This window comes from Sebastes fasciatus, chromosome 18 (genome assembly GCF_043250625.1).
Source record: "Sebastes fasciatus isolate fSebFas1 chromosome 18, fSebFas1.pri, whole genome shotgun sequence".
Taxonomy (NCBI): Eukaryota; Metazoa; Chordata; class Actinopteri; order Perciformes; family Sebastidae; genus Sebastes; species Sebastes fasciatus.
The window spans coordinates 17,947,355-17,964,863 of NC_133812.1; the positions used below are offsets into that span (position 1 = coordinate 17,947,355).

General features: G+C 42.3%; 1 protein-coding gene across 5 annotated transcripts in view; it reads right to left on the bottom strand.

Moving 5' to 3' along the window:
• utrn (utrophin) overlaps positions 1–17,509 on the bottom strand; it is a 192,038-nt gene that overhangs the window by 78,200 nt on the left and 96,329 nt on the right. For all 5 annotated transcript variants that reach the window (XM_074616000.1, XM_074615999.1, XM_074616001.1 and 2 more), the window contains exons 55-56: positions 10,826–10,998; positions 8,672–8,828 (exon numbers count right to left, since the gene is read on the bottom strand). In XM_074616000.1, coding sequence (XP_074472101.1) covers positions 8,672–8,828; positions 10,826–10,998 — 330 coding nt within the window. The remainder of the gene's footprint in view (positions 1–8,671; positions 8,829–10,825; positions 10,999–17,509) is intronic.

The window sequence follows — 17,509 nt, forward strand, 5'->3', positions numbered from 1 at the left end:
TGATGAAAATCATGTGATTTGATCGAAACCTCCACAGCAGCTACTGGTGAGATTAAGAATGAACTTTGAAGCTCAATCTTTGTTAATATCACAATAATCATATTAATAACCAACATATGTTGAACAGCGCTGCTCGCCCCAAACATCATCCTTTTCTGTTGACTCGCTCCAAAAGAGACGCAGACAAAAGAAACAGAAGGTTGTAACAAGTGTTGCCAAGTAATTCCCTCTGTTAGAAACAGCCTCTCTGTCTGTCATCCAGCCACCGGGTATCCTTGCAGTTCACACAGACGACAACACCAAAGACCTTTACCCAACACTCAAATGAGTCTTTTTTAGTGAAACTTCACACTTGCACTCCCATTATCAGAGTGTCACACAAGGACACAGTATTTTCAGAGGATGACAGCATGAAAGGTAAATATCAAACACATGTACAGCTTTCAGGTTAAGAAAAAAGCTTTTTTTTCTGAGCAAAATCCCAGGTGGCCTATGAGTGATAAGACACGGCTGTCTGTGTCAAAGATAAAAAGGGCTAAGTCTTTACTATGCTTCACTAGTTTTTAGCACTGGCACATCAGACTATGGTCTGAATATGATTTGTGAGACCAGAGGGAGACAGGACTCCTGTCAGACACACAATACGTATGGCGTCTATCTTGTAGCTACAGTACGAACGACTGTGACCTTGGTTTTTCTGTGTGGGGGGTGTTTGTGTCCAGCTCTGTGTTTGTGTGTGGCCGCAGCAAACTCTTATCACCGTGTGCCCTGTGCTGTGGTAGAGATAAGATAAAATCACAACACAGCTACTTTCAGAGCCCTGCCAAACATCCCTCTTTCCCGCTCACAAAACCCTGCCAGCCTCTCTGCAATATTACCGCACCCCTCATCTTCTTCCAGGAGGAAAAACGGACCACTACAATATACCAGCTGTCAACATCAGACAAGCACCTGACTGGGACTCAAAGAGCCTTCAAAACACATTCAAAGAAATTACACATTGTCAAGAAACTGATGATATTTTTCTCTTGGCAATAAAAAAAGTATTTTTAGGTATTTTTAGTAGAGGCAAATGTTTGAACTTGTTGTCTGAGCCAAATTACCGTTTGCAGCTGCATAGAGTTACACAGCTCCTAAAGGAGCCTCAGAGTGACGGAGCCTGAACATTTTATTTGCTCCTTTGCCCTTAACATCCGCCGTTATCTAGGAATAGCTAAAAGCTACTGATAGGTGGTTCTTGTTTGAAATCATACCGTCTGACATGCTCTACTAAACTACCGCTTCCGGCATGAACCATATTTAAATAATACCCACACCCACATGTGACAGACTGCTTTGCAGCGAATAAAATAGTAAAGCACAGTCATGGAGAGACACCGCAGGCAAAAACATCTTCTTTCATGAACTGGTCAATTTTTAGATTTTGGGCTATTTTGCTTCCATAACATGTCTTCTTTCAGACTAGTGGAAAGAAAACATCCAAGATACACATTTAGGTGTTTATTTTACTACCATTTGTCTATTTGCAACTGTAGATTTTTTCTAAATTTACCAAAAGATAGCATTAGATAATGCTTAAAGGGACTATTTGTAACTTTGTAAGAGTATAAATGTAGCGGGTCGGCACACATGCGCGCTCGCATATGCGCGTTCGCGTGTAGCCGCTGTACCCTCCTCCTCTGCCTGCTCGCCTTCACTCAAACAGCTCAGCTCGCTCCACCTCTAGACGTGAACGCGCGCTCACTCCACACTGCAGAAGAGTTAGTTTATCTCTGAGAATATCTAGTGAATGTACAGGGGACGTTTGTGCAGAAATAACTGCTGCAGCTCCTCCAGACCAACAGAGGTTTTCCGTGTCTTGTGAAGTGACGGAGCTCTTCAGAGAGTTACGTTGTCTTCTCGTTACCGACCGGGTGCCTGTGTCTCCTCTGCTCTCTCCGGCTGCGGGCGGAGAGAGCAGGGAGACGCGCTGCAGAGCCCCGCTGCCTCAGCCTGCACTTAGGCAGGAAAAGCCAACACTATGATCAGATGTAAATCCTGTTCATGGAGAGACCTTCGTCTGGTCAGCTAACATTACTGCCAAGCAGCTGAAATATAGAGTGATATTGTGGTTTTAGCTGACGTGTGTCGCCTCACTGTTTTGAGCGATGCTCGTTCAGGTATATTGAGAGCGAGCAAGCGCAAGCCCGACGCTGACTTTCGTTGATTTCACGGCCACAGGTGTCGCTGTTAAGAAGCATTTCTGAAAGTTACAAATAGTCCCTTTAATTTGCAGATTTAAATATAACATTTCAGAAAAGTTGTAATACAAAAAATAATCGTCTTAATGTAATTAATCATAAATCTTCATCAATCATTAATATCTATTAATTGAAGATTTGTACCCTATTCACCCTGTAGTGTCTTCAAAATGTATGGAATTTTACAATACACATCTTTAAAGGCCGTATTCTCAAAATGAGTCTTTTCTCACTCTGAGCCAGAAATCTCCACTTCAGTAGCACTTACATACACCAAACTTCCCAGTTTCATTCCTATATATATTCTGAAGGATTTTACAGAGCGGTTTGTTCATATATCATTCAAAGCCTGATTTATATTAAAAAACAATCCCTAAAAACATGGCCAAAATTCATGTTGGTATCTACTCTATTCATCTGGGGTGTCTCCCCTTAAATAATAATAATGCAAACTGTTTCAAAAAGGTTTCTTCAGTGACAGTTTCTAACACAACATAGTTACTTTATTATTTTCTGTAAAATATGTATTTGATATTTTTATTTTACAATGTTGCTGCTACTGCATTCATTTACAAGGACTTCAGTCCACTGAAAAGACATTTTTTGTTGCTATTTTCAAATAGTCTGTCATTCCCAATGCAAATTTTCAACATGAAATAATATTTTTTTTTTTGTCATTTCTATTATTACTGATTCTAACTACTAGTGTGTGGTCACAGTTATTCATTCATGTCTTAATTGATTATAATGTTTTACATGTTGTCTATGACCTGTATCTACTGATGTTTTGGTCACTTAGGGGTAGTGGAAACAAGCTACAAACACAACACTGACATATTATAAGCTTTTAAGTTGTTAAGTTGTTTTAAGTTTTAACTTGTTAGCAAACAGCTGTTTATTTACACATCCAGCAAACATGGAGCAATATTAGCATTCATTTAGAGTCTCTGTCCACCTGATGAATATATGTCCAATATTCACTCTCTTATTAGGTCTGTTTTTTGATCTTCATAACAAACTCCTGAGGGAAATATCTGTTTAAATGCTCCACTATGTGGTCTGTCTGCCGTTTGGTACTAAACAGGTAGCGTACGGTTGGTTTTGAGAATTATTTTGCTAAAACAGCTGCACACTGTGGCTGGAAACGACGCTGATGACAGGAGTGAGAGCGAACCAAACCAGTAAAGTTGTAGGCAGTAAAACCAAAACAGATGACATGCAGGGAAATTCAGTGCCAGGTGATGCATTATTAATACAAAAATATTGATTATAGCAGCTTTAACGTTTTATACTGCTGAGGCGTAGTGTGGACATATTCCACTATAGTGGATAATAAAGCTGTAACATTTATTATGCACTTGACTAAAACAAAACTGTATTCAGCCAGCAGGGCTGCAGACTGTCACGACACAAGTCTGCCAACAAATGCAAAGGAAGCCGACAAAAACAATTAAAAGTTACTCAGAACGAAGCAATTGAGTACTAAAAAAAAGTCCTTCCTTTCCTAAGAGATAAGGTTAAGTCCAGCACAGCACTTTAATTCATTTCATTCTCCTTTACGTCCTGTCCGTTCAGGTGCAAATGGTGCTAATCAATCATGCGGGCACAATGATTAAGATGGGGTCTGTAGCGGATTGTTAGACCCTCCTCACTTTGAAAATTGTGCCCTGCTTAAGCATATTGGGATTGCTAAGGAAACAGAGTCAATTTAAATTTAAATAGAATCACACTTCTTGCTTGTTTGTCTTCATATTTACTCACTCTGAAACATTTGGAGGAGCGTTTGAAAAGATTCAACTATAATAACAATGTAGAAAAAAGAAAGCCAACTGTTGCTGAAAGATAAGAGTTGTTAAAAAATGCCCACAAGCACTTGTTCCCCAGCCTTGAAGCTGTTAATTTAATAGAGGAGATTGATGAGTTTAATCAGCTGGATGCTGACAGAGGCCTTTTATTGGATAATTGAATGTACGATTAATAAATGCTATTATGGCCATTTTAGCGGGGAAAAACACAGACACAGATCAATACAGAGAGGAGGGAGCAAGAAGTCAATCAAGTATAACAGGACAATGTCCCTCGCTCTCTCTCTCACACACACTTTTTAAATTCCTCCTGCGTGTTGCCAAATGAACAGAACTGCTTTCAGACAGAATCTGAATATCCTGAAAACAAAGTGCACCCTATTTCTACCTCTAATAACGTCCTTTCTTCCACATATAAACCTCTTTCCATCCTCTTTCTTCCTCTTCCTGTCCATCACTTTCTTCTTCTGTTCGGACCACTGCTCTCTCATATTTTTCTTCCCTCTGATTCTTTAATAACAGCAATATCCGTTGCTCTCTGTTGGGCTAAGTGGCTTAGCTTTCCTCTTTTATCTCTCCAAGTCTTCCGGAAAAAAAAAAAAGAGGGAAAAAAAGACAGCTTTTTCCACTTAGCCCTTCTAAGCCCTACCTACCTCATAGATACCAATTTCCATATAGCTATACCTATTTCCCCCCATCACACTGACTCAGTAGCTGTGCATCACTGACTGAAGTGTGCATATGTATGCGTGAGCACAGGGGAATTGCATGTGTGTGTGTGTGTGTCGGTGTAAGCAAGTAATAGAGCGTGACGTGTTCAAAGCCCCAGCTCTTTGTGCTGCTCAGCCCCCTCATCCCTCTCACGGTCGCCAAGACCTCCAGGCCAAACTATTAAGAATACAAGACGGAAGCAAAGGGAAAAATATAACATAGTCAAAATGAAAAGTGAGCCTTCATCTCCCCTGCACCTATAATTTCCTATTCCAGCATCCTCAAAGCTGAAGACCCGGAGATGAACAAGGGAACGGAGAGAGGAGTTAGGGAAATAAAGGAGATGGAAAGACGAGGGAGACCAACAGCAGGACGGACGCCACGGAGGAGAGAACGAGACGAGAAGAGCTGAGAGAGGGTAATGAGAAAAGGAAGGTGAAGGTAGAGATGCAGGAAGATTGTATTCTCCTGCGGTTATTGTGTGCTCCCTCGGTCCCATTCCTTATCTAATGGAGCTTGTCTGATCTGCTGGGTTGAGGCCCGTCTCTGCTTTCTGTCAGGTTTCTGAGAACAAGACACGGAGCGCGCCTCGACATCATCTCAGACCTCAGAGGACACTTTTTGATTAACCTTGGCAGTTATTCATTGTCTCGTGGCTCAAAACATGGACAGAGCTGAAACTCAGATATTGAGTCCTTGATTCCAGGTCTTAACAATGGACTGTATTTATAGATGGACGACTCGTCTCCACTTTCTCCCACTGAGTCTGCACTATCGCGGTATCGAGGTCCTGCCCACACACACCCGCCCGAGCCAATCACAAGCACGCCTACAGGTTGTTAGCGTGAGCCACTAGCTGCTACGTTAGCTCCACGGTAGCTGTTTGGCTAGAAAAATACAACAACTAACCATAGTTGACACATGTTCTATTACACAGACTTGTGACGATGATGGAAAGTTAACGTTACATCTCCTCTCTCGTACAACTCCTGAGCCTCCGGCTGCACGACTACTTCAGCTGCTCTTATAGCAGCAAATTAAAACCAAATTTATCAGAAAAATTAACATCTGAACGTACATCAGCATTATAAGAACTGCTTAAAATGACAGAAACCATCATTGGGAAAAATCGATCTGACGCATACTTTGATTTTTTAGTTTGGCCCATGTCCCATCCGTTAACATGGAAGGGGGCGGGCTTTATGACCTATACTGCAGCCAGCCACCAGGGGGCGATCAAGATGTTTTGGCTTCACTTTTGGGGAGCTGTCACGTCGTCTATCTTTATATGCAGTCTATGGCCTTAACTGGCAGAATATCTCTCTTTCTTCCCATAATCCTAATCATCTCATCATCAATCTCTTTCCTTCACAGACTGATTAGTTACACTAATGAGGGCCAGATCATCGCTATTTGCTCCCTGGATACAGTATATTGACATGGCCTGGCAGCAATATTTTATTAATATTGAAGTTTTTAGCCATGATCCCGGGGAAAATTATTCCTTTACGTTATCAGTTCTGCTTTTGAATGATGATTTCTTCATTAAATCATTGAAAGACTTTACTTAGCAGGCATTACAGCGGCCAAGAAAATGATTGTCTGCCGATGCAAAGAACCCCACTCTGTCTCTACAATAGATCAATTATCTGCCATTCTCAATACTTTGTCTTTGAAATTAGAGGCAAGATTGCACATGGCTCATTTTTCTAATATTGAAGCCTTAGTTCTCCGTTTCTTTGTTGGGGGCTTTTTTTGTCTGTTTTTCGTTTATCATTTTCATCTCAAAACTTTACTTATCCTTTTCATTTTTTTCTTTATTCCTTCTCCTTCCATGTATTAGTAATAAGGTGTGTTTGATTCACCTTCTTATAATTGAGTACATAGCTCATATCAGCTTTTTTGGAAACAGATTGCGTCTCTGTGTGCATGATTGCTTGATTAGTCTTGATTGTATCTACCAATATGTAATGAGAAAATGTAATGTAATATATAATTACATAAAAATGATTTTGCTTAGAATTTAGACTGTAATAAAACCTTACACATCCTTAAAGCAGATGCACAGGGATAGATATAGTATGCACACATACAAATGTGCTTCTTTTAGGTGAAGTAAACGTCCTATACTGTACACAAATGTGATGTACGTTTGTCATGGATGTTTGTGTGTCCTCAGAGTCTGTTGATCGGTCTCGGTGCGTCTGTGTTTACTCTCCAGGCGTTTTGGGGGAACAAAATAATAGCGTGGTGAACGGAGTGCGGAGAAACGCATTACGATGTCAAGAGCGACATCAACAGTAGTGGCGGCCGGCGGACTGGGAGTAAACAGTAGCCACGGGGTGAGTCATCTATCTGAAAGCAATTACACGCCAATGCACTATCACAATAACCAGTGGTTACAATAAATAATACAGTGGGGAACTCGGATGACAAATAGCAGCGATGACAAAGGTGTGAATGGGTCGGCACAATGAAGGTATCGATCGCTTGTTAGAATAAATGATAGTGTGGTATAAGGGTGATAAATAATAATATTTCTAGGAATGAAATAGAAGCGACAACAACACTGATTGCGTAGCAGTGATTTTGATATAGGTCTTTAACTCGGATACAAGCTTTGTGCATGTTGACTGCTGAGTGACCATAATAACACTGCTGATTAATAACCATGGAGGCATGAAACATCATGCTGCGGTTATGCTCGACTGCTGCAATCTGTAGTTTAGCTAAACGTACTGTAGCCAACGTTCTGACCAGCGTGATCTAAATAATGTCAGGCTGATTACTGCTATTGCTTTACGACAACAGTGTCTTCCTGTGGTTTCAGTCCCGACTGCTCAGCAGATGTGTAGACACCGAATACAGTAACTGAATGTGTATGAACACTTGCACCAGCTCTATAAACGACTGTACAGCTGCCTGGGTTATCAACTTCGGTCGGGAATATTACAGGGATTTTAAGCAACCAGTCTTTTATTCTAATTTTGACGACCTGTTTTTATAACTTCGGTTATACCCCTGTGTGGGCTTCAATAGTTTGTTGGTCCTTTTGTAGTGGAGATGATAGGTAGGATTGTTTCCTTTCAGCTGCCCAAGGACTGCAGATGGAAATTAGTTAGTGGCTAAATCTGTTCTCTCTTTTGAGATTAATGTATTTTTGTACATGGTCCCTGATATAAATCAATTTAATAAATTAAACTAAACTAAGGGTATAGGCAGAACGTGCAATATTTCTAATCTATTTTAAAGGCACTTTGTCTCAGACAGGCTAATTCACCGTTGTTTTGCTTGGTCTAGTCTGGGAGCAGATTGATTCCCAATGATGCAGATAGTAACTACTATATACTGTATAGAAAGGCTGTTTTCACAGAGGACATTTTGACATGTGACAGTAGGAGAGCACAGGTGTAAATCATAAAATGAATGATGGCGTAATTCTATTTAACTGCTTCAGTTTCAGTGTCCTGCTGTTGTGCATGCTGGCTCACTGTCACGGCTTACTGGGACACTTGAATGGAACGGAGCCATTGTTAAAGTTATCAGTAACACCTGCTTTTCCTGTGGTGGTGGTCATTTTATCAACATGATGCTTATTTAAATTCTCAGTCATCCAGTTGACTTAAAGGCCCTGAACACCCACTCAGGTGATTTCATTTATTCTGGATAATTGGGCTCTGCTCAGGTTGAAGATGGGTTATGTGAGAACAAGCAGAAAATTAATAGGAGGAGCAGGGAGAGCTCAGTTTGTACACACCCAAAGAGCCTTTAAGAAAGGTGTAATGAGGCAAAATAAGTTTCAACACCTAATTAAAGCAGTCAGTCTGTAAAAAACTTGAATAAAACAATAAGTGACAAGGTATGATGAATCCTGTGCAGTGTGGCAGGAACATTGCCTGTGGCGACAGAACGTACCGTGCAGTGGTTCTGCTGTTGCAGCAGGGTGGGAACATCTCCTCCGATGGGCATCTGCTTGGCCAGCTCCTCATCCTTCATGCAGATCCACCTCCACAGCTCCTCCAGGAGGCCCAGCAGACGAGACCAGCGCTCAGCACTCGCCTCCAGATGGGCTCTGCCAACACACACCATTCCCTTAAACTATTATTATACTGTGTGCATTTTCAACTCTCGCTATTGAAGCATATACAGTCTCGTACTGACAAATCAAACAGTCTATTAAAAGGACCAGTGTGTAACAATTAGGGGGTTCTATTGGCAGAAATGGAATATAATATTAATATGTTTTCTTTAGTGTATAATCACCTAAAAATAAGAATTGTTGTGTTTTCGTTAGCTTAGAATGAGCCGTTTATATCTACATAAGAAGCGGGTCAACCATGTTGCAACGATATTTTTCTATAGTAGCCCAAAACGGACAAACCAAACTCTGTTAACCTTTCCTGCTTGGGCCGGAGTCGATAGCGTTACTCGCTGCTATCGCTACCGCCGCTCTCTCTCTCTTGCTTCACCACTCATCTCCCACCTCTGCTCCAAATGACCTACCCACTCTTATAACAACTAGCTCTAGAGAGGGCCATTCGTGTTTACGCGTTGGACACCGTAGTACTCCTACACGCTTGGCACACGGAATAGGCTTCAGTTGGCTGCAATCTGCAACCTCACAACCAGATCCTACACATCGCTCCTTTAAGAGACACGATCTGTATCATAAATATAGACTTAGCACCAATTAAAGGCTGATTTATTTATAAAGAAGTAAAACTACATATATTTTTATATTTATTTTTGAGGAAACTGGTTATATAAACACGTTCTTGGCTTATAAAAACATAAAAGATTAAATCAACAAGCCTTTCTTACTACACAACCCTTTGCTGACTGCTCGAGTGGTTGCTGCCCTTCTGGAGTAGATGTTATTCATAAAAGAGAACACAGTTGGCCGCTAATTGTGTGGGTGGTAGCATGCACGCAATATGTGTTCATAAGCACTTTTGTTTTTCTCCTCTCCTCTAGGCATAATGTATCTGAACACTGCGTACAGAGACCTCCTATTGCCGCTCACTGAGTTAGCCATAATTACACATGTACTGCAATTAAGGCATAATGGGCTGTACACAATCAACGCACACGGTACCCCGCCTCCCACACAGACTGATCTCTCGCTGTCTATTTTTCTCTCCCTTGTCTTCCTGTGGAACAAGTCCAGCCTATTATGTCTGCCCTGCTTGACCTCGACCCACGAACTCTTTCCAGGGCGGGTTTTTTTTCCCTTCATCACCTTTTGTTATTTCCCTTCCCTTCTCTCTTCAGCCTCTCTAACCTTTTCCCCCCTGCCCCTGAAGCTTTGTTGTGCTCCTCTGCTGCTCCTCTCCATATTCCCTCCTCCTCCTTGTCTTTGAACATCTCCATCTGGCCCTGTCAACTTCACTTCCACCTTCACTTTCTTCACCTTCTGCATCGCCACTCTTATTTATTTATGCCAAGGTTGCAGCATTGTCTCTGTCCTCAGAAGTTGATGTGCCACTGTGGCGGCTTTCATGTCCTCTTGGAGCTGTATTTCATCCCTGTGCTTCATGGCGGACATGTGGAGCTACTGTATCCGTACAGCTGACAGGAAACACAACAACCTATTTGAATATTCCACAACATGCTGTATGTCACATGCGGTTTTCCATGAATCCAAGACATGTGAGCTGAGAGTAGTGAATGCCCCAGTCAACCGTATGGGAGATATATTATGAGTTACACGTGTATTGGTAAGTTAACAGAATTAACTTGAGAGTGAGTTACCATTATGTACTTTTGCAGGGTGAAAATCTGTCCTTTTTAGAAACATTTCTAACTTCTCAGCTATTGAGTGCTTGGTGTTTCAGATAGGATTCATTGTTTGCAACCTTGAACTTTCTTTTTTATTATTTAATATGTTAGAATCACACTTAGAAATTCACTTCTGCAAGGTTTTATTCACTGGTTGATTCAAATGGTCAACGGAGGCAGAGACCTGCTGCCAAGATGTTTTTTTTTCTTTCCAGAGTTGAGAGCAGCAAAAGAGCAGAAAACTGCAATCTGACATTTCTACTTGGAAGTATCGGATCAAGTTTTACTGACCGGATGTTGGCCGATTTGACCTTCAGGTCGCTCCAGCGTTGGTTCATGTCATCCAGTCTGTGTTGGAGGAACACCGCTTCCTCTGAGCTGCCCAGAGCCTTGACCATCTTCGACTTGTTCCCTTCCACACTCTTGTAGATGTCATTGTGGGCATCGATCTCAGCCTGGATGTCCTGCAAGTACACAAAAGAAGAAGAATTGTTACAGGTGACCATTTCTTCAGGGAAACTTAACTGTCTGAGCACACAGTCAGGGGCAGTCAGTAAAGCAAGCTCATAACAAAATCCACCAAAATTGGACGTCAGAGTCTTCTAGGCTGTCATACTCTATTATTCATGAACCGAAAGTAACGTTGGATTTTGGTCTTGAGGGAGTTCACAGCTTACAGCACACGACATTTCCAGAGGGCAGAGAAGTTTATATTTTTATGAAATATCCTCGAGGTACTTTTTGACTCTTTGACGAAAAAGATTTTAACTTCTACCCTTTCACTGACTTGGAAAAGCCCACCCCAACCGGAAGCAGGTCCCTAGGCAATGTCTGCCTCCATACTAATGCTGCATTAGGTTGCACCAGGGCTCCACCACAGCAAGCTTTGATAATTTTATCCTGGGATGCAGTGTGCAATACTAATGTATTGCAGTGCTATTCCAAAACACTGCGATAATGTGCGGCTACGACATGCAAAAGACCATTACACTCAATACTGTGACGAAGTACGATTTTTTAAATGTATAACGGAGTCCTTAACAAGGCAGCTCTATTACACAACCACATCTCAAAGGGTATGTGTGAGTGTTTGTGTGTGAGGGTGGAACCACAAGGGGGGATGACGCAAGCAGAGGATCCTGTCAAATGTTTTATTTTTAGATGTGTAAAACTGCTCCATTTTCTCTCCCCCTCTCTCTCCCTCTCTCTCTCTCTCTCTAGTGGGACTCCCCTCAGTTCAACCCATTTGAACTGCAGATAAAGAAAAAACTCCAGTACCATAAGGATGAGTGTAACACCGCCTGCAGCACAGAGACAGCTTTGCAAATGGGACAAAATGAGTGCAGATAAGAGAAGTGTAACAAGACCTATAGCCTACTAGAGCATAGTAATAAAAAATATGTTGGTCATTGTGTGTGAAATGACCCGTCTTCAGTGCCTGCAGTTGTTGCTTGTGCATCCTTCCAGATTGGAAATTACTGTCTGCAATCAACCTTTTCATTTCACAATTACTGTAAAACTGCTTTATCTAGGAAAACGAAATTAATGTTGCTGCACTGTTTTCTCGAAGTCTCTGCAATATTAAAATAAATTAACAATTACCAAAAGATGTTATTAAGAGGTTATTAGAGTGTTCTCAGCTTTCACAAAACTGCAAATTAAACAAAAGTTTTCTAAGTTAAAAAAGTTTGTATATTGGATACAGCATATCCAGCCTGGAAAAAGTGACCAGCCAAATAAGATAACATACAATAGAGGGAAAATACAATGATGGATACTCCCATTATCATACATATACACAGACAAACATACACACCAGCAAAGGATTCAAGGCTATTAAATGAAGGCTGAGCTCTGAGGTATGACACATGCACAATGTAACTGGAGCCTTGTCCACACATACGCAGGTATTTTTGTAAACATAGTTTATTCTATGCGTTTCTCGGCTTTTGTACACACTCGAAAGGCGTTTCATAGGAGCTGGGGATCGAACCGTCAGCCTTGTGGTTAAAGAATGACCCACTCTACCTACTGAGCTACAGCCGCCACCCCATCCCAGCCTCCTTGAAGGCCTTGAGGATATGGTACCAACACATGGGAGACACAACGTGGATGCATGTTACTGTTAGGTGCACTGGACAACATGTGGTGCAGTAAGTGAAACGTGTGACCACAGCTCAGCCACTCTGTGAACTGTGCTCTTGAAAAAAAAATACAGACAAAATAAAGTCCAGCTACTGTACAGTAAAACCAGACTACACACAAAATAACTATCAATTACCACAGTCATCGCTGGCACGGCGCTGCAATTTACTGAATGCCAATAGCCATTTCACAAAGGCTGAAGCAAATCCCTCCACTGTGATCTGCAAGGATAATCACCCGCTGGCTTTTTGACACAAATCAAATGCCACTTAAAGGTCATAGAAGAGAGAAAGTGAGAGTGAGAGAGAGAGAGAGACAGACAGACAGACAGGCAGAAGTAGAGAGAGAGAGAAAGACAGACAGACAGACAGACAGACAGACAGACAGACAGACAGACAGACAGACAGACAGACAGACAGGAAAAGAAAGACAAAGGGACAGACAAAGAGTGAAAGACAGAGTCATTCTGTCACTACGCCAGCTGGCTGTGTTTCAAGTCATTACCCAAGTGCTTCCCTTTTCTTTTTCTTTAGCACTTCTACTTCCACTGGAGCTAATACTGACTGCACACACACACTCACACATACTGTAACACAGAAGGCGCAGACTGTGTGGGCATTCAGAGGCATATATATCCATTTACAAAGCTCCCTTTAAATTTCATTTCACCCACTGAAAGACTACTTTGAGCCAGTGGTTTATGTACGTCAGTGCGTATCCTGGGGTGCTTAAGTGTGGTGATGGATCACTTTCTGTCTCCTGCTCTTTAACACACACATCCACAGATAACACAGGTCACCGTGTCAGCTACAAAAAAAAGGCCTCTGTTTGCCACTATTCCATGATTTATTTATGGGCTATTGATAGAAATTAACTCAATATGGGGTTTTCAGTCCTGGCAGAGGATCTCAAATTTAGCTCTTTAACTTCCATACACCAACACACACACACATGTACGCCTGTAGCTTTGGGCTAATTGTAAAGATACTGAAGACAGTGAAAACATGATATACAAACACACACAAAAGTACACATACATACATAACACAAACCGACAGCAGACTATTGAACCACTACTTCTCTGACCGGTGTGTGTCTGTGTGTGTAAAAAGGCAGCAGAAAGGTTAATGGGCTCTGAATCTCATGCACACTGTAATGAGTGATAAAGATTTGTTGTCTGTGAGCTGGTCAGAGCGCAGATAAGATGTGACAGTCTCTCCCATGGTAAGCATGGAAGTTAAACTTAGAGTTTTATGAAGGATAAAAGCATTAAACACACCGTTAAGCTGTGGCTGAAGTAAAATTGCACACAAACACACTGTTCTTTTGACGATAATTTGCCCCAAATAAGTATTTCACATTGACAAACAACAATGACCCTTACTGAGCGAAGCCATGTTTGTCTTCAGCTTTTAATAACACAATTACTGTAAAGGTTTGCTTTGACAAATTGGACCTAATTCAAGGCTCGGGGTCTCACTCTATACTAATTCTCTCTGCATGGTAGCGCTCTTTAATAACTAGCAAAGCAGGCCAGAACCGATTATTCCATTTTAATGAGTGCAATAATGACTGCTCAGACCTCATAAAGCTGACTACATTAGGTCCACAACCACAAACACAAGGGGAGACGCAGAATGAATGGTGACTGTGTTTGTGTTCATGGTGTTTAAAAGACTTCATTCAAACACCATTGGGGGACAAAGCGGTCATCAAAAAATGCATCCAAGATATATACCTGTTCAAGCTTTCTGAGCAGCTCCTGCAAGCTGAAGTTCAAGCCAATCATATTAGAGCGTGTGCACGAACTCCTCCCGCTCCCTACTGTGCCTACATGTTGTCTACTGTCATACAGGTGGCAGGTCGGCGAGGAGTCGGCACAGGTAGGTAAGTCCTCCAGTGGTTACGTTCAAAACAGACACCTTCAAGGTCTTCAGGGCTCTGATCGATACTATATCCGAAGTAGGAACAAACTTGAATCCAACCACAGAGAAACCCGACTCTTGTAAAAAGTTCAAACGCAAGAGGGTCAAATTCCGGTCGCAGTCCCAAAAAAGGCAATTTACACACTTCACACATCCCTTGGCAGCACTTGTGCATGCGTGGCGGTGTGTGTGCTCGCCCAATCCCGCCACATGTTCGTAGCATCCTCTTGGGGAAAGGCAGCAATGCCGAGAGGGAGGGGGCTGACAGCTACCCTGCAGTCATGCTTCAGAGCTGGGACTAGGATTAACGGGACGATTGGTGCCACTGGAGGTTCGACAAAGTGGAGGCTGGAGGCTGACAGCTGAGTTCCTCTGGCCAGGAATGGGGCACTAAAACTGGGAGGGAAATCCAACAAATCTTGGATGGAGGTCTGCAAAGTGGAGATAACGGTTTGTGTCTTGAGGGACGGGCCGTCTGATGTAAACCTCCAAATGGCCGAGGACAGGTCTGCCTCTCTCCTTCAACTTTGCTACGCTTCCCTTCCTCCACTTCCCCTCTGGGCATGAAGGAAGCTGTTTACACGACGTCCGGCGGTCCAACCCAGGGCAGGGCCAGGGCATTTGCTCTCAATTACTCTGATAAAAAGCTCTCTATTCCTGCCAGTCACACAACTCTACGCACTTCAAGAGGAGAGACGGCAGCACAAAGAGGCACATGGTTTGCCCTCTCGTTCCCCTGAGTAAAAGGTAACGGGCTCAAAGAGTCACCTCAGTGTCTGCCTCGCTACCCGCCCCTCGGGTCTCCAGTCCCAGTCTGGTCTCGCTCTATCACACCCTCCTAATCACTGCCATGACTGGGCCACTTAGTCAAAGAATGCCTTCTTCTTTTTCTGGAGCCACGTGTTCGCAGGGAGCTGCCTCAGGACTTGCCGATCCTAGGTAGGTAGTGCGTCTCGCCGGCCTCTTTGAGTCGCAGCGCCGCCGATTATCTTGTCTTTGCCTCTTGAGAAGGAGGAGGAGATCCGTTTGTCATCCTGTTCGTTCTCCCCCTACCGGGACGCGGAAACTTCTTAAAAAGTTCTTCTTTGGCTTTTTGTTCTCTCGCGGGGTCACAGAAACACCCAGGCTGGTGTCCACATCCCTCTCTCCTCTTCCTCTGTTGCTCGCGTTCTCTCTGGCCACTGGCCCCACTCTTTCACACAGCTGTTTATTATTTTGATCAGTATCCTCCCTTTCCCCTCCTCTCTCTACCTCTCTCTCTCTCTCCCCCCCTAAACTAACTCGACACACCACACACCCACTTCCTGAGGCCTGTGCGGGCAGAGAGCACGGTAGAAAGAGAGGAGAGTTTCGGAGAAAAGTAAACTTTCGTATGGAATTTAGTAGCAAAATAAGGATTCAAAAGTAAGAATGGCCAAAAGATGGAAGGGATAAAAATGAGCACAGTGTAAGTACAAGATGACAGAAGCAGAGGACTAAAAAGTAAAAGGGTGTCTGGGAGGGTTAAAAGAAAGAAAGTGAGGGCAGAGGGCTAAGTGAACAGAGCTCTACTAGTAGCTTTCTACGTGGTGATGAAAACAAGGCTGTTATGTTAAAAGAATAAAGCATGGTGGGGTGGCTGGGTGGAAGGACAGGGCAGATATAATCTTTTGTACAGAGAACATTATTCATGCATTTTAATCACTGTACAACATGTTCCCTTGACAGCTCTTATTTAAATTTCAACTACGAGAACTACTGAACTATTGAAGCCGTCACAGGTCAGATCCCATAATTTGAATACCATGAGCCTGCAGAGGACTGCACTATGCGAGCCCTGCCATTCCTACTATAGAACAAAGGCTAAATGCTTTAAATTAGTCTATAAATAGCATGTTTTGGAGAGGCTCGGGTAGCTGCTGTTTTCTATAGGGCTTTGTTAAAGAGATGCAAGTATTACATTAAAATGCATTCCATATATTAAACCTGTATGTGGAAAAAGTGTGTGTGTGAGAGTGTGTGTTGGCATTTCGAACAGCAGGGTAGACATGTGGTGTGCATCAAAGACACACAGACAGATGGCTGTCGAGCGAGAGAGAAAAAAAGAAAAGATACAATGCAACATTGCATATTCATAAGAGAAAGACTTTGAAGTGCGCTTAGCTAATTAAAAATATTTACATACTTGAGGCCCTTAAACAGCATTTTTGATGTATGCCGACAAATATATATACTATTTGATGGCTCTCCAGAGAAGGACGTGAAAATAACTGGTGGGAATTGGCACATTTGACAAGCATAACTAATTCAACAATGAGTGGAAGCTGAGATTAAACTGGAAAAAAAGACATGAAACAACCTTTATGTTTGACGATTTTGGTTTATCAAGGGTTTTTAACTTTGTGTGGCAACTCCTAGGCTGTAATTCACAAAAACAGCCACTTATTAAGAATGCAAACACACACATCTATATGGAGCTTAAGGCAGGAGACGCGGGGGTTAATGTTGGGCTACATTACTAAACTAAGCGGATTAGGACCATTACAGGGGTAAGAATGTAACGCTTCCAGTCCCTCAGGCAAAAAGAGGAGAGGAGAGAAAAGTTGACTGATTGAGAAGAGAGAGGCAGCAAGGACGAGAACTGAGGAGCAACACTTATACCAAGAAGAGGAGGACAGGAGGGAAAATAACATGATAAATAAATAATAAAATCATCAGAGCAGAGAGGAAAACGTGAGAAAAAAAAAGAGTGTGGGGGAGAGTTAAAAGACACAGAAAGACGACAGAGAAGAAAATAAAAATACAAGAAAAAGAGACTCCAGTATGAGATTTTTTTTAAGGTGTAACTCCAAATGAGGATCAAAACTGAGAAAAGCAAGGAGAGGAAAGAAAAGGTCGAGATATTTAATCACAAACTGAAAGATTT